The following is a 23,542-nucleotide window of genomic DNA, read 5'->3' on the forward strand; positions in this document are numbered from 1 at the left end:
TCTCCACTGAGGAGACCAGGTGGAAAGAAGACCGACTCTACCCATGTTACTCTCCCCTAATGTCAAAACAAAATTGTTTTTAATGTAAATGAGACAAATTCATCACAAAGGCACTTGAGGCGTTTTGTAGGGAATTATTATCGACCACAATGCCAAGAATTTACAGAGATTTACAGTTAAACAGTGTATTCAGTGTAACTTGGAGTGTTATGTCTGAGCCCCCCCCCCCCCCCTCTCTGCTGTCTAGAGAGGCGGACATGACAGGAGAAACTGGTAACAATGACAGTCACACAGTTCATCTTTGCTAAACAGCTCAGCACATTAGAAAAATTACAAAAAGCACTTAAGGTGGAGGCAATCCAGATCTAAATGTGTGATGGGGGTCTGAGGGAGGCCTTGGGCCAGGTGGGGGTCTGAGGGAGGCTTGGGGGCCAGGTGAGGGTCTGAGGGGGGCTTGGGGGCCAGGTGGGGGTCTGAGGGAGGCTTGGGGGCCAGGTGGGGGTCTGAGGGAGGCTTGGGGGCCAGGTGAGGGTCTGAGGGGGGCTTGGGGGCCAGGTGGGGGTCTGAGGGAGGCTTGGGGGCCAGGTGAGGGTCTGAGGGGGGCTTGGGGGCCAGGTGGGGGTCTGAGGGAGGCTTGGGGGCCAGGTGGGGGTGGGGTTGCCACTGGCATTAACCACTTTCATGAAAGAGTGCAGGGTGGATAGCACAGGGGATGGAAATAAAGAAGGGATGAAGGGATGGAAGCGAATATAGACGGCTGTTCAGGTACAACATTTCATTTCTTCAAAGTATTGTCACCCTGTTTAAAAACAGATGTCAGATAAAAAAGAAAAGAAAAACATATCATCCATCCAGTGTTCCTCGGTCAGATGGAAGTAGCAATAACAGAACTGGCGGAGAGCGGAATCATTGTTGCAGTGTTGGAAGTGGAAGGCTCCTTGAGATGAGCATGTGCCCTGGGTGACAGGCCTCGGATACGGAGGGAGGGAGGCAGGGAGGGAGGGAGGGAGGCAGGGGGGGAGGCAGGGAGGGAGGGAGGCAGGGGGGGAGGCAGGGAGGGACTGTGACTGGCAACAACCAGACTAGACAGACTGTGGCACAACGACAGTATCGTGGAGGAAGGATGGATGGAGCGATGGAGGGAGGAAGAGACGGATCGAGCGATGGAGCGAGGGAATGTTGTGTGCACTCAGTGTGTGTAGCTGTGTGTCTCTAGTCTCTGTGTGTGTCTGCCCGTGTCCCAGACGGCAGCTTAGTTCCCTGCAGGGCCCTTCAGGCTGGAGTCCTGCATGGCACCCGCCTTGAGGTTGCAGGCCGAGGGGTCGCAGTAGCCGTTGGGCCCAGCAGCACCAGGAGAGCCAGGGACGCCAGCCTGGCCGGGGACCCCTGGAGGCCCTCGCTCTCCATCACGACCCTCCTGACCGTACCCTGGCTTCCCTGGCTCGCCTGCAGGGGGTGGGGGGGGTTAGATACAGACTGAGTCACAGCTGTGATCATGTGATGGGGTGATCATGTGATCTTGGGATCATGTGATGGAGTGATCATGTGATCTTGTGGTCATGTGACTCACCGGGAAGACCGGGAGGTCCTGGAATGCCTTTAGGCCCTCGCACCATGGGTCCTCGGTCACCTCTGTCACCAATCTCACCTGCGCACACACACAGACACACACGCACACACAAATACACACATATAATTAATACTACAGCACAAAGGAGTTACTTTTAGATATCCTAATTGAATTATGTTTGACAAACAACGGGCTTTAAGTGCTCTTCATAGTGCTCTTCCTACCCTTAGGTCCCTTGACTCCCAGGAGTCCTGGAGGCCCTTTGAGGCCTGGGAGTCCCCTAGCGCCAGCCTGCCCAGGGAAGCCACTGTCTCCTTGGGATCCTGGGGGCCCGGGGGGCCCAGGCTTACCAGGTAGGCCGGCCGCACCAGACTCCGGCCTTCTAAGACTGGCAGCAAGCTGAGCCAGCTGCTCTGTAGACACAGAGAGAGAGGATGGAGAAGTTATAGATACAGCACTACAACAACAGTTGAGTTCAATCAACTGATGTAATTCAGTATTAACAACAGCACAACATGAACCAAACACCCAAATCATGTCTTGTGAAATGTAATTGTGCCTACAGCTTTACTTTTCTAACATTCAATTCTAATTTGCAGTCAGAGAGGAGAATATCAGCCGCTCCTGAATCCCTCCTAATATTTTACATTTCTCCCGTCCCATGGTGCTTCCGTAACCACGGCAGACAGCAAATAAAACACTGCTCATTTCTATCAGCGACAGAGACAAAACACATTCTCTATCCAAAATGTCCACCACAGGTTCCCTGGCTTCTCAGTCCGCTTGGCTGAGCTATTCTGATCCGCAGCCCCCGCTGCTCTGATCAACATTCAAGCAAAGGCCGCTTCGCTGAACTTTTAAAGAATTCCACTCATCCATCCAGGCTCAAGAGAAGCAAATTTCTGGTCTGCTGGAAGCTAAATTAATTTTTCAGCACATGGGGAATAAAAAAGTCATGAGTTTAGGAGATGAATGTAGGGGGAGGTGGAGGAGGGGGAGTTTTAAGAGGAGGGAGAGAAGGAGGGGGAAAGGGGGCAGGGGGAGGAGGGAGAGGTTGCAGCCTTTCTGAGTTGCAGTTGGGGAATCTTTCATCCATCACAGAAACAAAGACTGAAGCATATTTCAGATTTCTGCCCTGATCTCTCTGGAGCATCTGCTCGTCTTCAAAGCACTCAGACACAGAGAGAGAGGAGGAGAGAGAGACAGAGAGAGAGAGCGGTGGGTGAAAAAGAGAGAGGTGGGACAGAGAGAGGGGGAGAGAGATGAGAGAAGGAGGGCAGTAGGAGATGGTAGAGGAGAAGGAGGGCATTAGGAGCTGGTCGAGAAGAAGGAGGGCATTAGGAGCTGGTAGAAGAGGAGGAGGGCATTAGGAGCTGGTAGAGGAGAAGGAGGGCATTAGATGCTGGTAGAGGAGAAGGAGGGCATTAGGAGCTGGTAGAGGAGAAAGAGGGCATTAGGAGCTGGTAGAGGAGAAGGAGGGCATTAGGAGCTGGTAGAGGAGAAGGAGGGCATTAGGAGCTGGTAGAGGAGAAGGAGGGGCATTAGGAGCTGGTAGAGGAGAAGGAGGGCAGTAGGAGCAGGTAGAGGAGAAGGAGGGCATTAGGAGCTGGTAGAGGAGAAGGAGGGCAGTAGGAGCAGGTAGAGGAGAAGGAGGGCAGTAGGAGCTGGTAGAGGAGAAAGAGGGCATTAGGAGCTGGTAGAGGAGAAGGAGGGCATTAGGAGCTGGTAGAAGAGAAAGAGGGCATTAGGAGCTGGTAGAGGAGAAGGAGGGCAGTAGGAGCAGGTAGAGGAGGGCAGTAGGAGCTGGTAGAGGAGAAGGAGGGCAGTAGGAGCAGGTAGAGGAGGGCAGTAGGGGCAGGTAGAGGAGGGCAGTAGGAGCTGGTAGAGGAGGGCAGTAGGAGCAGGTAGAGGAAGGCAGTAGGAGCAGGTAGAGGAGGGCAGTAGGAGCAGGTAGAGGAGGGCAGTAGGAGCAGGTATAGGAGGGCAGTAGGACAGGTAGAGGAGGGCAGTAGGAGCAGGTAGAGGAGGGCAGTAGGAGCAGATAGAGGAGGGCAGTAGGAGCAGGTAGAGGAGGGCAGTAGGAGCAGGTAGAGGAGGGCAGTAGGAGCAGGTATAGGAGGGCAGTAGGACAGGTAGAGGAGGGCAGTAGGAGCAGGTAGAGGAGGGCAGTAGGAGCAGATAGAGGAGGGCAGTAGGAGCAGGTAGAGGAGGGCAGTAGGAGCAGGTATAGGAGGGCAGTAGGAGCAGGTAGAGGAGGGCAGTAGGAGCAGGTAGAGGAGGGCAGTAGGAGCAGGTACAGGAGGAGGGCAGTAGGAGTTCATAGAAGAGAAGGAGGGCAGTAAGAGCTGGGGCCAGTTGCATAAACTTAGTTTAAGACTTGTCTTAGCCTTAGACTGTCTTAAATTGTTAGGTTAGACTAGTCCTTAAACTAAGCCTTTCTGTTGCATAAATAGTAAGACTGATTTAATTTGAGGTTAAAAAAAAGTTAGCCACCTCTCCACCTGGCTAAATTTTGCGGTAAGGGCTAAGTTGCTATGCCAAAGATCTGTTAGTAGGTTACGTCATTATCTTAGCATAATTTATTACGAAAGTTTGTTAATTGCAGAAAATGTTGACTTGGTTCTGCTTTTCCGCTAAATGTCATTTTACTAAACGAGTGAATAGATGACAACATAACTCACTTTATTGATGCTAGCGCCAGCCATCTGCGTTGGAGTTGTTGATAAATGGAAGTAGCGTTAGAGTTCAATTAAAAAGCTTAAAAACGCATACACTATTTGTTAATAAAACAACTTTTTCAATATTGTATTCTTCCAACAGATATAGGTTTTCATCAGGTTTAAATGTATCAATCTTTTGCCGTTAAGTGTCGCTGTTTTGTCCGCCATGTTTTCTTTTTGCAGCGGCGAAAGACAGTACCAGTTCACCGCAGCGAAGTGTCTTATTTTACCCATAATGCAACAGGCCATCTAGGTCAGTCTTACGTTAGGCACTGATAGTGAAGCTTTATGCAACCGGTAAATTGAAGTGTCTATGGAAAATCAGACTTAAAGTTACATTTAAGTCTAAGACTAGGTCTATTTTATGCAACTTGCCCCTGGTGGAGGAGATGGAGGGCAGTAGGAGCTGGTGGATGAGGAGAAGGAAGAGCTGGTAGAGGAGGAGGAGGGGTAATACCTTACCTTGCATCACTCTCATGCAGACCTGTCGTATGTGCTGGTCACTTGGCTCTTTGCCCTGAGGACAAAGAGGAAGTGACATCAGACAGCTTCCATAACAACATACTAGTTTTTGGAGGGATAAGACTATGGGATAAATCATATCTACAGTCATTCATAGTTTTTGCTATCACTGTTTTTGTCCAGGCATGATTAAGCCTGTTTGATAAGCTCTGTCTTTGGGGCACATATATTCTGTAAAACTTAGCATTATAATTCAGAGTACCTAATGCTGGTACCTGTCTAGACTAGAATAAGGATGTATATAAAAAAAAATCCTAACTCTACGATTCACCATGCCAACCGCTGGTACCTGTCTTGACCAGAACAGAGACCTCTTATTCTATGTTTGGATAACAATCATCTGCTAAATTAATATTAGAGCCCGACTGATTTATCGGCGGGCCGATATTATCGGACAATATTAGGAATTTTCGGTATCGGCATTTATAATGGCTGATAAATGTTTTGTTTTTTGTTTTTTTTGCAAGAACAAAAGTGAACAAACATTCAAGTATATATTTGAACGTAAGATACTCTTACAGTCAGATATCATATGAAGACAATGTTGAAAATATAAAAAAATAAAATTAATTAAACAATTATATATACACATAGAAATATATACAGATAAATGAATATAATGGCCGAAACACCCTTCAACTATGTTACGAGTGTTGGCGTTGCATAGTTTGTCCACCAGAGGGCACTCTACAACATCCCTGTTCAAAGGACTTTAAGTTTCATATCTTAAGTTTGTATTTGTATACATTTTTTCTATCAGAAGTTTAATATATTTTGATGTTCCTTTGTTCTGTTGTGACAATAAAACAAACAAGTTTATTTTTAAACAGCATTATCATATTATTTTAGTGAGGACTCATAAATAACTACAAATAACTAATGGGAAATCTGTTTATGTTTTGTTACACGTTTCTGGATTTAAAAAAAAAATATATATATACGGATATATCAGAATATCACCAAATATTCGTATCGGTATCGGCCTTAACCCGTTAAGGAGTAGCGTTGCACATATGTGATCGTTCAAATGCGGGTCTCACAGTGTAACGTCGCACATTGGAATGCGATTCTGAACATTCCAACCGACTATTTTCCGATAGACAAAAACTATATGACAAACGCTATAGTATGGCTTCAAAATGTACAATTAGGAGGCTAACAAGTAACACTAGCAGGTAGTAGCATTGCTATGAGTATTATGCTAGGTTGCTAGGTAACTGAAGCTAATTAAAGCTAGCTAGCTTCCGTTTTGGAAAGATAACTCAGTCTGGTTGAAGCGTCGGAAATGTTTAGAACTCACACATCTAAGGGTTAAAAATCCTTTATCGGTCGGGCTCTAATTAATATAATTTCTAATTTATAAACCCTTGTTATATGATTCACTCTCCCTATAGTACTGCTACCTATGTAGATTAAAACATTGAGTTATATTCCGTAAACCCTATCTCTATGATTCACTGTACGTAGCGATACATGTCTAGACTGGCATATGTGGGTATATCCCGTAAACCCTGGCTCTGTAACTTGGGGGTACCTACCGCTGGTCCCTGGGAGCCCCTGATGCCAGGGGCGCCCCTGTTTCCCTGCATGCCGCGGGGCCCAGGGGTCCCTGGAGGGCCCTCGATGCCAGGCTGCCCTCGGCTGCCCTCAGGGCCTCGGTTGCCAGGCTCTCCAGGGTTACCCACCTGCAGGGTTAGAAAACACCCCGTCAGAAGCTGTGTGCATGAAGGGGGTTGTAAACAAACTTGGCAACAGCTTACGTTGTGTTACGTTTTCCCTCCCTCTCCTTGTCGTTTGTCGTACAATAATACAAACCTAAGTAGACTTAAGTAGCAAACTAATTGGAACAGTCTCTGGATATGCACCAATTTTCTGAAATTCTTGTATTCAGGATTGTGTCTTAAAAATATGACAACTCAAATCCACTGAGGTGGCTAGTCGCTAGCAGCTAGCAGCTAGTGACAGCTAGCGGTCAGAACTCACCGCTCCCTTGGGCCCGGACTCTCCCTGGTCCCCCTACAGAACCAGACATGAACACAAAACACTTTCAGAACAGACACCCAGGTAGATGAATTTACACTGTATTCACTGTACAAGATGTGCCAGGTGTGATGGTACTGCAGGTGCGGTGTGGTGGTGCTGCAGGTGTGGCGGTAATGTACCAGGTGTGGTGGCACTGTACCAGGTGTGGTGGCACTGTGCCAGGTGTGGTGGCACTGTGCCAGGTGTGGTGGTACTGTACCAGCAGTAGTATGGTGGTACTGCACCAGGTGTGGTAGTACTGTACCAGATGTTGTGTGGTGGTACTGTACCAGGTGTAGTGTGATGGTACTGTACCAGGTGTAGTATGGTGGTAATGTACCAGATGTTATGTGGTGGTACTGTACCAGGTGAATCGTGATGGTACTGTATCAGGTGTAGTATGGTGGTACTGTACCAGGTGTAGTGTGGTGGTACTGTACCAGGTGTAGTATGGCGGTACTGTACCAGGTGTAGTGTGATGGTACTGTACCAGGTGTAATGTGATGGTACTGTACCAGATGTTGTGTGGTGGTACTGTAACAAGTGTAGTTTGATTGTACTGTACCAGGTGTAGTGTGGTGGTACTGTACCAAGTGTAGTATGGTGGTACTCTACCAGGTTTAGTGTGATGGTACTGTACCAGGTGTATTGTGATGGTACTGTACCAGGTGTAGTATGGTGGTACTGTACCAGATGTTGTGTGGTGGTACTGTACCAGGTGTAGTGTGGTGGTACTGTACCAGGTGTAGTATGGTGGTATTGTACCAGATGTTGTGTGGTGGTACTGTACCAGATGTAGTGTGATGGTACTGTACCAGGTGTGGTGGTACTGTACCAGGTGTAGTGTGATGGTACTGTACCAGGTGTAGTATGGTGGTACTGTACCAGATGTTGTGTGGTGGTACTGTACCAGGTCTAGTGTGATGGTACTGTACCAGGTGTAGTGGTACTGCAGGTGTTGTGTGGTGGTACTGTACCAGGTGTAGTATGGTGGTACTGTACCAGGTGTAGTGGCTTTGTACCAGGTGTAGTGTAATGGTACTGTACTAGGTGTAGTGGCACTGTACCAGGTGTAGTGTGATGGTACTGTACCAGGTTTAGTATGGTGGTACTGTATCAGGTGTAGTATGGTGGTACTGTACCAGATGTAGTGTGATGGTACTGTACCAGGTGTAGTATGGTGGTACTGCACCAGGTGTAGTATGGTGGTACTGTACCAGGTGTAGTGTGATGGTACTGTACCAGGTGTAGTGTGGTGGTACTGTACCAGGTGTAGTGTGATGGTACTGTACCAGGTGTGGTGCCACTGTACCAGGTGTGGTGGTACTGTACCAGGTGTAGTATGGTGGTACTGTACTAGTTGTGTACCAGATTCAGAAGTGTGGATGATAACTTACAACTTCTCCTTTGTCTCCTGAAGTTCCCTCAGACCCTTGCTCTCCCTGAGAATACACGCACGCACACACACACACACGCACGCACACACACACGTACACACACACGCACGCACACACACACGTACACACACACGCACGCACACACACACGTACGCACACACACACGCACACACACACGCGGAAACACATGGAAACACAACATTAATAATTTTCATCTAAAACATGAACAGGCTACTAAAAGCCTTGTTTGAAGCGTCTACAGCATGATCCTGTATTTCTGTTGAAGAAGCGACTAGAGGGATGAAGAGGACCTCGTACCGTCTCTCCTTTAGGCCCCACAGCACCACCTTCTCCCTGGAACAAACAAACAGCAACCTCAGAGCAAGCCGACAAGTCAGACTTCTCTCAGCATTTGACTGTTTAAAAGCAGCGTTGTGTAGACATGACTGTAATTTCGACACTAGAGGGAGCCAAGTAGCTACTCTGTTCCTCATAATCGCGCGCACTTCTGATGATCTGCTTTTGGACGTCAGATGGGACATTTGACCTTCCTTTCACAGTAGAAAAAACAATGACTGAGGCTGAACGTGAATCAGGACCCACTGGAAGTCTTCGGGTCCTGATTGTTATTGTGTTCACCTCACCCCTGCGTTCTCTAATGTCAGGTCTGTGCTGAGTCATCAGGGACTCAGGGGTCCAGGAGGTTTCTGCATAATTACAGCGTTTGATGTCCCTTCATTGGAACATAATGTTTGTGTGTATGATACTAGCTTGTATTCAGAAGTGTGTGTGAGACTAGCCAGAGGTGTGAAGTGTGTGTGAGACTAGCTAGAGTTGAGGTGTGTGTGTGTGTGTGACGAGCTAGAGGCGTGAAGTGTGTGTGCGTGTTACCCTCTCTCCCTTTACTCCAGGAAGCCCTGAGGGTCCAGGGATGCCAGGGAGACCCAGGTCACCTTTAGGTCCCTGCAAAAACCAGATAGGAGGCAGGAGATAGGATACAAGTTAGAGACGATAGGAGATAGGATACGAGATAGTGGAAATAGAATACAACAAAGATAGGAGATAGGATACAAGAGAGGACATAGGAGGTAGGAGGGAGGAAAGAGGAGATAGGATACAAGACTGTTTGCATTACAGTGCTACACATAGTGACACTTATTGCAGTTCAAAAAACAGAACATTAGAGTCCACATTCTTCTTTTGTGTGTCCCTCCCGGCACACGTTTGATGTGGTCCCTGTGTGAGAGAGGAATGCCACAGGAACAGAGGGCTCTTTCAGCCTGCAGGACGGCCCTCCTGTCTCCTCTTACTGAAGAAACAGCCCTGCCGTGAGACCTCCCCCAGCCCTGCCGTGAGACCTCCCCCAGCCCTGCCGTGAGACCTCCCCCAGCCCTGCCGTGAGACCTCCCCCAGCCCTGCCCTGGAGAGAATACATCCTCGCCCCCTCTCTACCTCCCTGCCCCTCTTTACCCCTCTCTACCTCCCTAACCCTCTCTACCTCCCTGCCCCTCTTTACCCCTCTCTACCTCCCTAACCCTCTCTACCTCCCTGCCCCTCTTTACCCCTCTCTACCTCCCTAACCCTCTCTACCTCCCTGCCCCTCTTTACCCCTCTCTAACTCTCTACCCCCTCTCTACCTCCCTAACCCTCTCTACCTCCCTGCCTCTCTTTACCCATCTCTAACTCTCTACCCCCTCTCTACCTCCCTAACCCTCTCTACCTCCCTGCCTCTCTCTACCCCTCTCTAACTCTCTACCCCCTCTCTACCTCCCTAACCCTCTCTACCTCCCTAACCCTCTCTACCTCCCTAGCCCTCTAACTCTCTACCCCTCTCTACCCCTTTCTACCTCCCTACCCCCTCTCTACCTCCCTACCCCCTCTCTACCTCCCTGCCCCCTCTCTACCTCCTTACCCCTCTCTACTTCCCTACCCCCTCTCTACCTCCTTACCCCTCTCTACCTCCCTACCCCTCTATACCTCCCTGTCTCTCTCCCTGCCCCCCTCTACACCTTCTCTACCTCCCTCCCCGTCTCTCTACCTCCCTCCCCCACCCTTCCTCTCTCCCCCCTCTCCCCCCTCTCTACCCTGCTACCTCCCTCCCTCCCCCTCCCTTCCTCTCTACCCCTTCTCTACCTCCTCTCTACAATGCTCCCCCTCTTGGAAGAATAATTTTACCTTCCGATGATAATAACTGCCTGAACTACCTGATGGAGGTTTTAAAGGGGACTTCTTGTAGAGGGCTGTGTCATCTTAGGATGTGTCAGTGTGAACATTACAGTGTGCTACTGCGATATCTGACATTGTTCCCAGACCCTGGGCCTTCAGTCTGTAACAGTTTCTAACAGTCTATAAGAGTCTGTAACGACCAGTAACGGCCAGTAAGTCTTTAACAGCCTGTAATACTTTCAGTTGGAGTCTGTAACCGTGTGTAACAGCTGGTAACCATATGTAAGAGCCTGTAATGATCTGTGACAGTTTGACTCTTGTTTGTTACAGTCAGTGTTGCCACAGTTACTTTGAAAAAGTAACTTAGTTACTTTACAAGTTACTTGATTTTAAAAGTAAATAAGTTAGATTACAAGTTACTTTATTAGTTACATTCAGCAGCTGCCAACAACACCCACGCCACCTCAACATAAAAATAGGTGCGTTCGACTTCATGCAGCACCGGCGTCGCATGCAGCCACCTACAGCCCGGCTGACTTGAAGCAGACAATAGCATTCTCAGATTCAAGGCAGCAGGCTACAGCCGGCTGTCGGTGCCGCCGGTGCTGCATGAAGTCGAACACACCTATTGACAACCGGCTCTATAAGTTTGACTGTGCATTGCTGCGACTCCAAATGTTTCTTCAAATTTGACGTCGTGTTTTTGTAGCTTGATACCACTTTGTCGCCACCAGCACAGAGTGTACAACGAACCTTGATATTTCCATCTTTAGCAGACAAATACTCAAAATAGTGATTGTATTTCCAACTCGAAAATGCGCATCTCTCTCTCTCCTGCTAGCTACATTGTTGTTGGTGTTGCTGAGTGGTAGGTCTATGTATATACACGTGACGTGACCCTCGTGCTGAAAACGTGACTTAATTGTCGCATAGGCTTAACTCCCAGAGACGCAAGAAGAACACGAATATATATTTGACTATTAATGACAAAATAGTAACGCAGTGACTTGGACAAGTAACTTTAATCTGATTACTGGTTTGGAAATAGTAACGTGTTTACTATTTACTGAAAAAAGTGGTCAGATTAGAGTAACGCGTTACCGGCATCACTGGTTACAGTATATACAAGTCTGTAAGTATATGTAATGTCTGTAACAGTATGTAAGAGTCTGGAACAATCTGTAACAGTCTTTAATAGTCTGTAACGGTCTGGTTACTGTCGGTAACAGGCAGCATCTTACCCTGGAGCCTGGTTTTCCTTGAGGTCCGCCTGGGCCCTGTTCTCCGACGTCACCCTGGAAACAGAAAAGGGGGAGAAGGAAAAGGTTTTTCAATATTCAGTTCATGTTTCAACCAATAACGAGTGTCACCCCGCCAGCAGCATACTCACCGGCCCTCCGATAGGCCCCACCGACCCCAGCACGCCCTGCTCTCCTCGCTCTCCCTGGGGGCCGGACACAACCAAGCAATCAATATTTATAGAGCACCAACCAACCATGGCTGACCAAAGTGCTGTACAGGAGGTCAAATAATAATCACAGACAAATTCAGCATAAACGATAAAGATAAAAGTTAAGAAATCAAAAATGAAACAGTACACAATTCTATGGTTGCCATTTGGGGTTGAGAAAGATAGAAATAAGAATATAGCAAGTGCCAAAGGCAGAAACAGGGAGGACTGCAGATGGCATGTCACAAACCCTGGCGCCATCTTTTCCCCCAGAGACACAGAGAGGTCACACTCTGACCTCCGACCTCTGACGGGCAGGATGCAGTGTTCGTGTGGTGCAGCAGGACTCACCTGTCTACCCGCAGAGCCCATGGTTCCTAGCAGGCCCGGGTCCCCAGAGCTGCCCTGCAATCACACACACACATCAGGGTACAGAGCCTGTGGGAGCCAAGGAGGCATGCTGCTCCTTCCAGAGAGGACAGTGAAACAGATGGTTTACCTTATCTCCTCCAAGACCTTTAGGCCCAGGGACTCCTGGCAACCCCTGAGGAATGATGGAGAACAGACCCACAAGGTTAGAACGCTCTGAGATGTGGACACGCTGTCCCACTAGGGACGCTGTTCAGAAGGACGTTCTTATGCTCTGTGTTGTTTCAGAGTTTATGATGAAGAGAGAAGTAGGCTGGGGGGAGGTTACTCATGTGTGTCCAATCAGAGTGCCGGTTGGAGGGGGGTTGAAGGTCATACTTACAGGAAGTCCCTGCAGGCCGACCTCCCCAGGGGTTCCTGCCTTCCCCAACGACCCCTGCAGATACACATTAGAGGATCAGCATCACACTAACCACACATGACAACTGCAGGCCTGCGTTCACCCACTTCAACCCACCCGCTCATCCAGGCCATCCCATATTAGCAGCGGTAACTCCCACTACCACGCCAACAGAATTCCCTAGGATACCCTGACCGAGTGAAATCAAGCCAAAATTTGGGACCTGTTTGGGATCTATGGAAATGCAACGTTTGTTGTTCCTTCCCTCCCTGTGAATCTCTGATCTGGGAGGGAGGGGGAAAGGAGGGAGGAGGAAGGGGGCCGGTGAGGTGCTGTGGGGGTCCTACCTTAGCTCCTGGCATCCCTGGGATACCCTCACGGCCATCCACACCTGGCAAGCCCTGGAAACACAAGCAGGTCACCAAGGAAACGACTGGGATCCTACAGCAGCTGAGAGGATGTTCTTGTTGTGTCTCTAACCACAGGCCTCTAACCACTGAACTACTGATAGAACGCCATACCTCTGGTCCTAGATACCCAGGTGTACTAACTATATGCACTATTTGTAAGTTGTTTTGGATAAAGGCAACTGCTAAACAAAATAAAGGTCAAATGTAACTTTAACAGATCCCTTCAATGGTGCCAGCTGTTGACAGTGAGGACGTGAATGTGTGCATGCAGCTGCTGGTGATGGAGGGAGAGCCGCACGCTACTCACCCCCGCTCCCTTGGGCCCGGGGACGCCCGTGATCCCACGTGACCCTTGAGGCCCCTAGACCAGACCATCAGGACAGCGTTAGAGCATCACAGTATGATAATGACCTTGTTAGAGCATCACAGTATGATAATGACCTTGTTAGAGCATCACAGTATGATAATGACCTTGTTAGAGCATCACAGTATGACAATTACCCTGTTAGAGCATCACAGTGTGATAATTACCCTGTTAGAGCATTACAGTATGATCATGATCTTGTTAGAGAATCACAGTGTGATAATGACCTTGTTAGAGCATCACAGTATGATAATGATCTTGTTAGAGCATCGCAGTAAGATAATGATCTTGTTAGAGCATCAGAGTATGATAATGACCTTGTTAGAGCATCACAGTATGATAATGATCTTGTTAGAGAATCACAGTATGATAATGACCTTGTTAGAGAATCACAGTATGATAATTACCCTGTTAGAGCATCACAGTATGATAATGACCTTGTTAGAGCATCACAGTATGATAATGATGGCGTTTAGAGCGTCACAGTTTGTTGATGTGGTCATGCGAGCTAGCACAGGGGTCCTTCCAGCATGCAGAGGGTCTGGGTGTGTTTCAGATACTCACCATGTCTCCTTTAGGACCGGACTCCCCCATCACACCCCTCTGACCTTGGTCACCCTGCAACACAACATGAGGCCAGGATCACATCAGTCACTGTTACTATCCTCATTCACTGATTCATTACGAGGATTATTTAAGATTGACTCAAACACTCAGATTCAAGCCCACTGTGAGACTATTCCAGGCCTGTGTTGATGTTGTTATCATGTGACACAGTACCAAGGTTACACAGCAACTTGTTCAAATGTATTGGAAATATTACAATGATCATAAAACCACACAACTGTTCAGACACAACAATTGTGTTCCCTACTTCTAAATAAATGACCAAAGAGACTGTTCGCAACAGCTGTTTCCCATCCCAAGTTAAAGTATGTGTGTGTGTTACACTGTATCTCTATGATATTTTATTGAAATCATTTCCTCCCTGAGATGAAGAGGTGAGAGGGATAGAGGAGATACTCACAGTGGCCCCTGGGACCCCCAGAGGGCCTGGATCTCCATCGTGGCCCCTGGCCCCCTGTCAGAGACGAGGGAGGAGGAATCAACACAGCGTGAGAGAAAACCTGTGTGTGTGTCTCTGTGGTTTCCACAGCTGTCAGTGTGTGATGTTCAGCTAAGAGGATCATGGTGTATCTCCTGCCGTGGCTGAAGCTGAGATAGGACCTGAGGAGGTGTTGTGGCTCTTACCAGCTCTCCCTTGGAGCCCATCATCCCTGTGGACCCTCTGATACCCTGGGGACCCTGGACACAAACACAACAACAACTGTGACATCAAAAACAACATTAACTACGACATCAACACCAACATGAGCCCCAACGGACAGTCTTGCGGTCGCAGAGGCTATACGGCAGGACGACAGTCACCAGGCAGTCCGTAACGTGCGTGTTGGTGTTTAGATCAGCCTGGTTGAGAGCTCTTATTCGAATGAATCTGTATTTGCAGGAGAGCTGTCCAGGGCGACAGAAAACTAAAGGGTGTGTGTTGAGTTGAGGGTGCATGAGAGGACCTCACCGTGGGACCTTGTGATCCGAGCTCTCCCAAGCTGCCCTGGTCTCCCTCCTCGCCCTGGGAACCATGCAAGCACATCAAGGGTTCAACAACATGAATTAAGAAGGAGCTTCAACCACACTGTTTCCTCGTCTCAGCCTGAGGCTGACGGCTGTACCTTGTGCCCTTGTTTCCCCGGCTCTCCTGACTCTCCTTTCACACCTTTGTGGCCCTGGAATCACAAGGCACCAGCAGCTTTAACATTGCTAGTGGCATGTTTACATCTGTAGTAACATGTTTACATGTCTAGTAGCATGTTTACATTTCTAGTAGCACGTTTACATCTCTAATAGCATGTTGTCGTCTCTAGTAGCATGTTTACATCTGAAGAAATATTTTTACATCGTTGTGGCATTGTTTCATCCCTAGTAGCATGTTTACATATCTAGTAGCATGTTTACATATATAGTAACATGTTTACATATGTAGTAAAATGTTTACATGTCTAGTAGCATGTTTACATGTCTAGTAGCATGTTTACATTTCTAGTAGCATGGTAAGATCTCTAGCAGTATCTCTAACAGTATTTCTAACAGCATCTATAACAGCATGTCTAACAGCATCTCTACATCTCTAACAGAATCTCTAACAGCATCTCTAACAGCATCTCTAAATCTCTAACAGCATCTCTAACTGCATCTCTAACAGCATCTCTACATCTCTAAAATCATCTCTAACAGCATCTCTACATCTCCAACAGCATCTCTTACAGCATCTCAACATATCTAACAGCATATCTGACAACATCTCTAACAGCATCTTTACATCTCTAAAAGAATCTCTAACAGCATCTCTAACAGCATCTCTACATCTCTAACAGCATCTCTAACGGCATCTCTAACGGCATCTCTCACAGCATCTCTACATATCTAACAGCATCTCTAACAGCATCTCTAACGGCATCTCTCACAGCATCTCTACATCTCTAACAGCATCTCTAACAGCATCTCTAACGGCATCTCTAACAGCATCTCTACATCTCTAACAGCATCTCTAACAGCATCTCTAACGGCATCTCTCACAGCATCTCTACATATCTAACAGCATTTTTCAACTTTTTCTATCTATAAAGGCCTAACACCACCACCTACCTTCATGCCAGGGAGACCGGGGTGACCAGGGGTACCAGGGGGGCAGGAGTTGGGGCACTAAAGCAGCAGAGACACACAGTCAGGGAAACTCTCGACATACAGACAGACAGACAGACAGACAGGTAGACAGACAGACAGACAGACAGACAGACAGACAGATAGACAGATCAGATTGATAGATAGATATACAGAGAGAGAGAGAGATATAGAGAGAGACACCGGTCCTCAGGAAGTTAGGTCAAGCCAGTCTCACCAGCTCAGAGCTTCCCTGCATCCCTGCTGCTCCCTGAAAACAAACAGACCAGAGACACTCAGTTGGCTGCTCATGGAAGACCATGTGTTTAACCTCTACACAACCATGCATGAACACTGGCTCCAGGCTGGTTCAGCCTGGTGTCTAGGTCAGAGGACCAGTACCAGGTGAGGCAGACTGTCAGAGGTGTTTCAGGGTACGTACTCTGGGCCCGGTAGGTCCTCGAGGTCCCTGGGGCCCTCTGACTCCTATGGAACCCTGGGGACAGGCACACATGTGACATGAGCTACACTCATATAGACACAGAGTCATCATATGGATGGTTTTACTATAAGACAAATTATCAGGTAAACAAGGGTCTAAATATACATGTGTAACTATTTGTTTAAAAATTCTAATCAGTTAAGAGGTACTTTGTCACGTTTATGAAACGCATCAGTAGGTCAGTACACACAGACAGACAGCTAGACAGACAGCTAGACAGACAGACAGACAGACAGACAGACAGACAAGTAGACTGCTTCAGGGCAGTACTTACTTGAGGGCCCACTTTCCCTAGCTCTCCAGGAAGTCCACCGGGCCCTGGGGGTCCCTGTTCAGACAGACACAAACATCTTCAACTACTGATAATAAGAAGAATCATAATGATGATAATAATAGCAACGATAATAATAATTGTTATAATATTAATAATAGCAATAACAGCACTAATAGTGATACTAATTATAATGATTGAAATATAATGAATTATATTGAACTTACATTATGTTACACTTGATTTAATCATTACTTTTTGTGAGGGACAGAAGGCTAACTGTATAGTTAGCTAGCCAGTATTTACTTATGCAGCATGTCTATAGTATTGACTTTTCAGTGTGTGAAGCACTTTCAGTATTGATGAGGACTATCTAAGCAACGCTAGCCTCACAGCGCCTCCCAGGCCCAGCGCCAGACAAACATCGAAGGTCTGGCTTTGACTTTCCGCTTCACTCTGACAGCTGTGAACGTTTGGTACCATGCTGAGGGGAGATGTGTTACTTACAGGGGGTCCGTCAGAACCAACGCCCTGGAGGAGGGGGGAAACAGAAACACAGGATGGATGCACACACACCAAGAGCAAACCTGGACACCCCTCAGCATAGGGCTTCAAGCTATTATTCTGAATGCACAACACCTACGCCACTTTCGATAATTATGGAGAAAAATGTCATGTAAATTCCACTTTGTCCAAAATGTAATGCTTTAACTCAGCCTCTGGAACTGGTTTCCAGAACTGGAGTGTGGAGCAGGAAGAGGCCAAAGAACTGCTTATGCACCTGAAGCTAATCTGATGTGACACAGTGAGACTTAGGTTGTAATCCTGCTTCTAATGACTGCTGGCTTGTCTCAGCGAGAGCAGAGTTACTTACAGCCATTCCCCGAGGGCCAGGTTTGCCAGGTTCACCCTGAAAACAACAAAACACAACGTCAGATTGGCAGAAATACACAGCCAACAGCCAGGGCAGAACTAAACAGCCAGGGCAGAACTACAGACTCCTCTCAAAAGGCTAATTGTACCCCTCAGCACCTAAATATGCTTTTAACATCGACAACAATGCAAAAAAATTCAATCAAACAGGAAAATGCTTATCACACACAATCAGGCATTGTTGGAGTATTTATTAGGTTTCCACACTTGTCCTCCATTTTAGCCTCTGGACGGATAGAGAGGCAGACAGACAGATGGGCAGACAGACAGATAGACAGACAGATGGGCAGACAGACAGATGGGCAGACAGACAGACGGGCAGACAGACAGATGGGCAGACAGACAGACAGATGGGCAGACAGACAGATGGGCAGACAGACAGATGGGCAGACAGACAGATGGGCAGACAGACAGACGGGCAGACAGACAGATGGGCAGACAGACAGACAGACAGATGGGCAGACAGACAGATGGGCAGACAGACAGACGGGCAGACAGACAGATGGGCAGACAGACAGACAGATGGGCAGACAGACAGATGGGCAGACAGACAGATGGGCAGACAGACAGATGGGCAGATAGGCAGGTAGACAGAGAGGGAAAGAGACAGAAAGGGAGACAGAAAGAGAGCAAGAGAGAGAGGAGAAGAGAGAGAAAAAAGAGAGAGAGTGAGAGTTAACATTCCACAGGTGTCCCATGACCAGCCCAGGCAGCACTTGACCCGGTGGTGCTGGTGCTGATGAGGCCTGGAGCAGGAGCCTGCCTCCCATGGGGATTAGGCTACAGTACACTGAGCCCTGCTAGGATTAAGGCCCATTTGTCACAAGGCATCGCTTTACACATTGTTATTCCCTCTGTTAAACCAGCCAAGTGGAGATCAGCCCTAGAGCAGGCTCAGGGAGAAGGGGAGGAAGGGAGGACAGAGGGAGAAGGAGAGAGCGAGTTAGATAGAGAGAGAGAGGGAGAGAAAGCGAGAGAGAGACAGAGGGGGAGAGACAGAGAGACAGAGAGACAGACGGGGAAAGAGAGAACGAGATGGAGGTGGAAAGGGTGAGAGGGATCTGTGGGTATATTAACAAGACACTCACTTTCTGTCCTAGAGGACCATCTGGTCCCTCATCTCCAATAGGTCCAGTCAAACCCTGCAGGGAAGAAGAGGACAAGACATGAAATATCACTGTGATATACTAACATGACTCAACAAAGTTTGTAACACATGTCCATCTGTGAAGACTTCCTTGGAAAATGTTTGGAAATGGGCAGGCACTTTCAAAAACGACTTGTGATTGAATGAACCATCTGTCTATCACCGTCTATCACGGGCTAACTTCAACCACGTCCGCAGCTGCCAGTCGTTCCTCAGAGGATGCTGATTGGTCCAAATAAATAACTTGGAGCTTGGCAAGATGGATTCTCGCATCTTGCAAGGTTAGTGATATACAGGGATATCCCTCCATAAGTAACCAAAAACATATTACATAGAATAACATGAATCATCTCAAATCAGACGTCTAGTGATCATTTAAGCTGTGTCTCATAACAACCCGGAGGGACGGAACAGACAGCTGAAGGAGGGCTCTGAGAACGGATGATTCTGATTGGGTGGGACTAGACTATGCCCCTCCCAAAATAGGATGCAGGAAACCTGGTGCCAGTCTGTCAGTTGGGGCTTCAGGTTAGGTCTGGGGACAGACACACAGGAGGATAGACACACAGCAGGACAGACACACAGGAGGGCAGACACACAGCAGGACAGACACACAGGAGGGCAGACACACAGCAGGACAGACACACAGGAGGGCAGACACACAGCAGGACAGACACATAGCAGGACAGACACACAGGAGGGCAGACACACAGGAGGACAGACACACAGCAGGACAGACACACAGCAGGACAGACACACAGCAGGACAGACACACAGGAGGACAGACACACAGCAGGACAGACACACAGGAGGACAGACACACAGCAGGACAGACACACAGCAGGACAGACACACAGGAGAACAGACACACAGCAGGACAGACACACAGGAGGACAGACACACAGCAGGACAGACACACAGGAGGGCAGACACACAGCAGGACAGACACACAGCAGGACAGACACACAGCAGGACAGACACACAGGAGGACAGACACACAGGAGGACAGACACCCAGCAGGACAGACACACAGGAGGACAGACACAGAGAGGGACAGATATACAGGAGGACAGAGTCCTACACAGCCTGTACCCTGAGTTAAGTTTTTCTCAGCAAAACGTCCACCTAAAGCTTTCAATTTAGACTTCTATATTTCCAATGACTGTGCTGCATCATATTTAACCATATGTCTTTAGCTAATTCCAATCAATGGTGAGAAACATTTCGTCAAGGTACAGACAGACAGAAAGGTTACACACACACACGCACACCCTAGGGTCAGGGCCTCAGACAGTTCACCAATGGGAGAGCTACATTCCTCGAGCCTCATTCAAACAAACTTCCTTCACAGACACCATTCCTCACCAGGATGAGGATTGTCTCTAGGAGATACCAACCGCAGCAACACTACCTCCACTGTTCCTGCTGCCTTTAAGATTCCCCTGCTCCACGCAGTGGAGAACCACAGAGGCTCACACATTCAGCAGGACGACCCCAGAGAGTCACACACACACACCACAGATCGTCAAAACAGACCAATCATATTACACTCACATTTCAGTCGTTTGGTAGACAATTCTATCCTAAGCAACGCAGAATCAGTATGTTTTTCTACCATGAGTAAACCAGTCACATCCCATACTGAGTCAAATCTACTACAAATACTAAGTGACTTCAGCAGCCATTGTGCCAGATCAGACATATGCATTATGCACATTATTATACAAATAGATATATTTGTCATGGATCTGGGAACTCTGAAACAGTCTGTTTCCATGTAAACTTATATTGCTTATTGCCAAACATTATACTCAGCATCATCTTGGTGGTCTGTGCTTAGCTAACCCTGTACATGTAGAACATCATCCTTCTTTACTGGTCATGTGACTATCATCCTTCATTACTGGTCATGTGACTATCATCTTTCATTTATGGTCATGTGACTATCATCCTTCATTACTGGTCATGTGACAATTATCCTTCATTACTGGTCATGTGACAATTATCCTTCATTACTGGTCATGTCACTATCATCCTTCATGGTGTTACTGTGACTATCATCCTTCATTACTGGTCACTGTGACTATCATCCTTCATTACTGGTCATGTGACTATCATCCTTCATTACTGGTCATGTGACTATCATCGTTCATGGTGTTACTGTAACTATCATCCTTCATTACTGGTCATGTAACTATCATCCTTCATTACTGGTCATGTGACTATCATCCTTCATTACTGGTCATGTTACTATCATCCTTCATTACTGGTCACTGTGACTATCATCCTTTTTTACTGGTCATATGACTATCATCCTTCATTACTGGTCATGTGACTATCATCCTTCATTACTGGTCACTGTGACTATCATCCTTCATTACTGGTCATGTAACTATCATCCTTCATTACTGGTCACTGTGACTATCATCCTTCATTACTGGTCATGTTACTATCATCCTTCACAACTGGTCACTGTGACTATCATCCTTCTTTACTGGTCATGTGACTATCATCCTTCATTACTGGTCACTGTGACTATCATCCTTCATTACTGATCACTATGACTATCATCCTTCATTACTGGTCATGTAACTATAATCCTTCTTTACTGGTCATGTGAATATCATCCTTCATTACTGGTCATGTGACTATCATCCTTCATTACTGGTCATGTAACTATAATCCTTCTTTACTGGTCATGTGAATATCATCCTTCATTACTGGTCATGTGACTATCATCCTTCATTACTGGTCACTGTGACTATCATCCCTCATTACTGGACACTGCGACTATCATCCTTCATTACTGGTCACTGTGACTATCATCCTTCATTACTGGTCACTGTGACTATCATCCTTCATTATGTTGTCACTGCAACTATCATCCTTCATTACTGGTCACTGTGACTATCATCCTTCATTACTGGTCACTGTGACTATCATCCTTCATTACTGGTCATGTGACTATCATCTTTCATTACATTTCTGGTCACAGTTTACCTAACCCTGCATGTAGAGTATCATCTCTCAGTATGTTTTGCTAACCCTGCAACTATTCAGGTGGAACCTGCATTAATGACTTTCAGACCCAGGTTCTCCTGACAGGACAAAGGGTCTTTGTGTTCCACAGGAAACTCTGGAATTCCTCCTCTTCTGCTCACATTGACACATTCCCTGCATTCTTGTACACTTGGCGCCTGCCGTTTGCAGAGCGGACGTTTTAAAACCCAATTGAAGTTGTGATGAGCAAGAACATGACTGAAGGTTGAAGGTAGACTTTTGAGACATAAACACCCAATTGTAAACGGACATGACTTGATTGTGGTACGGGCCTGCGGTTCACTTAGCAGTAATGACAATAGTTTATTATGATTTTTAAAAATCAGGACTACTGTGAGACCCATGATACTCACATCCTCTCCCGGTATTCCCGGTAATCCCGCTGAACCCAGTTTACCTGCGTCTCCATCGGGACCCTAGAAAAAAACGGAAATAACCACGAATTTAACATAGAAAATGTAAACTAAATGACTGCGGATAATAAAACTGGTGGGAAATCTCAATGTATAGTTACAGCTGGGCCTTCCTCTCCATCGTTTCCTCTTTCGCCCTAAAACCAATTTGACAAACATATGAAACGGGGTTAAGTAGGGGCTACATTTCAGAATAGTTTAAGATAAAGGACATAATTTCTCCTACTAATATCGTAATGTCGCATGCTCGAAGATGACTTACATCAACACCATTAATTCCAGGGACACCTGCGGGTCCGGCGCTTCCTCCCCCGTTCCTCTGGGAACACAGTTAAAACAATGTTACCACCTGCAAACAACGGCGCTTTTGTCTATTGTTAGAGGTGTTTAAGCTCCGGTGCGCACGGCAACTCTCGGAAAGGAGAATATCGCATCTATTGAGGCAGCTGCATCGCCACTGATAATGACGTTTATCTTCAGTATCCATGATAACTTAAGCTGGATAAAGCTCACCTGCACTTCTGCCTTGTCCGTCTGCAAGGAAAGATCAGAGAAAGGAACTTACTTGTGCAGAGCAGATGAGGACTAACTGCAACAAAAGCACCAAAAGCGGCCCGCGAAAACCCGTTGCGCGAGCCATGGCCTCCCCAATGGCAGTTAAGGTACAAAATTAGTCCTTTTTCCTGGGATTCGTTGGGTTAGTGGACACAGATAAAGCAACCCAACTGAATCCGTTTCAACTAACTGAACAGCCAAAGGTACCATAGCCATCACAGACTCATGTTTATTCATGACCTGTTGAGTTACGGGCGAGTGATTGGAGGGATCCGGGACTGGGAACGCGGGGAGGGGTTTTGGAGGGGATGAGTCAAATGGGAGAGAACAGCGGGGATTTTAAACAGCGGAATTTAACCATAATTGTACAATTAGTTAGGGTTCGCGTTGGCCCCTAACAACTTTCGGTTGACCACATGGGAGTTGAGCTTGTGCTTTTTGACCTTACCGCCGTGTTTGCAGGGTGCTCGTGACAGGCTTCTCTCTCTGGGCGTCTCGCGTCACAGCGAACAAGCATGGACTGCAGTTCAAACTAAATAAAAGCGATGAAACA

The 23,542-nt window shown here is 47.3% G+C and overlaps 2 protein-coding genes across 2 annotated transcripts in view; one reads left to right on the plus strand and one right to left on the minus strand.

Annotated features, from left to right (window-relative positions):
- Positions 1–1,252: 1,252 nt before the first annotated feature.
- On the minus strand, positions 1,253–23,074 carry col9a1b (collagen, type IX, alpha 1b). Its single transcript, XM_067236711.1, has 32 exons — positions 23,000–23,074; positions 22,697–22,753; positions 22,536–22,571; positions 22,375–22,437; positions 18,903–18,956; positions 17,756–17,791; positions 17,389–17,412; positions 16,885–16,938; positions 16,551–16,604; positions 16,347–16,379; positions 16,094–16,150; positions 15,121–15,174; positions 14,967–15,020; positions 14,642–14,695; positions 14,418–14,471; positions 13,955–14,008; positions 13,334–13,387; positions 12,964–13,017; positions 12,599–12,652; positions 12,347–12,391; positions 12,199–12,252; positions 11,788–11,841; positions 11,639–11,692; positions 9,123–9,194; positions 8,550–8,585; positions 8,232–8,276; positions 6,796–6,828; positions 6,351–6,497; positions 4,753–4,807; positions 1,795–1,983; positions 1,571–1,648; positions 1,253–1,446 (listed from the first exon to the last, which is right to left on the minus strand). Exons 1-32 carry the CDS (start codon positions 23,072–23,074, stop codon positions 1,253–1,255), a joined length of 2,031 nt encoding a protein of 676 aa, XP_067092812.1.
- The window catches only part of zgc:172136 (uncharacterized protein LOC566376 homolog), a 69,442-nt gene continuing 66,096 nt past the window's right edge, over positions 20,197–23,542 (plus strand). Inside the window, exon 1 of the mRNA XM_067236710.1 lies at positions 20,197–20,211. The gene's annotated coding sequence lies outside the window, so the exon portion shown is untranslated. The remainder of the gene's footprint in view (positions 20,212–23,542) is intronic.

Source organism: Osmerus mordax, chromosome 5 (genome assembly GCF_038355195.1).
Source record: "Osmerus mordax isolate fOsmMor3 chromosome 5, fOsmMor3.pri, whole genome shotgun sequence".
NCBI classification, from domain to species: Eukaryota; Metazoa; Chordata; class Actinopteri; order Osmeriformes; family Osmeridae; genus Osmerus; species Osmerus mordax.

Coding starts and splice junctions, on each gene's coding strand:
- col9a1b (XM_067236711.1), bottom strand. CDS start 23,074: ATGGCTCGCGCAACGGGTTTTCGCGGGCCGCTTTTGGTGCTTTTGTTG. Junction 9,195..11,638: donor AAGGAAAACCAGGCTCCAGG/GTAAGATGCTGC, acceptor TGGTTTTTGCAG/GGACCTAAAGGTGACCTGGG. Junction 8,277..8,549: donor TGGGGCCTAAAGGAGAGACG/GTACGAGGTCCT, acceptor GTGTATTCTCAG/GGAGAGCAAGGGTCTGAGGG.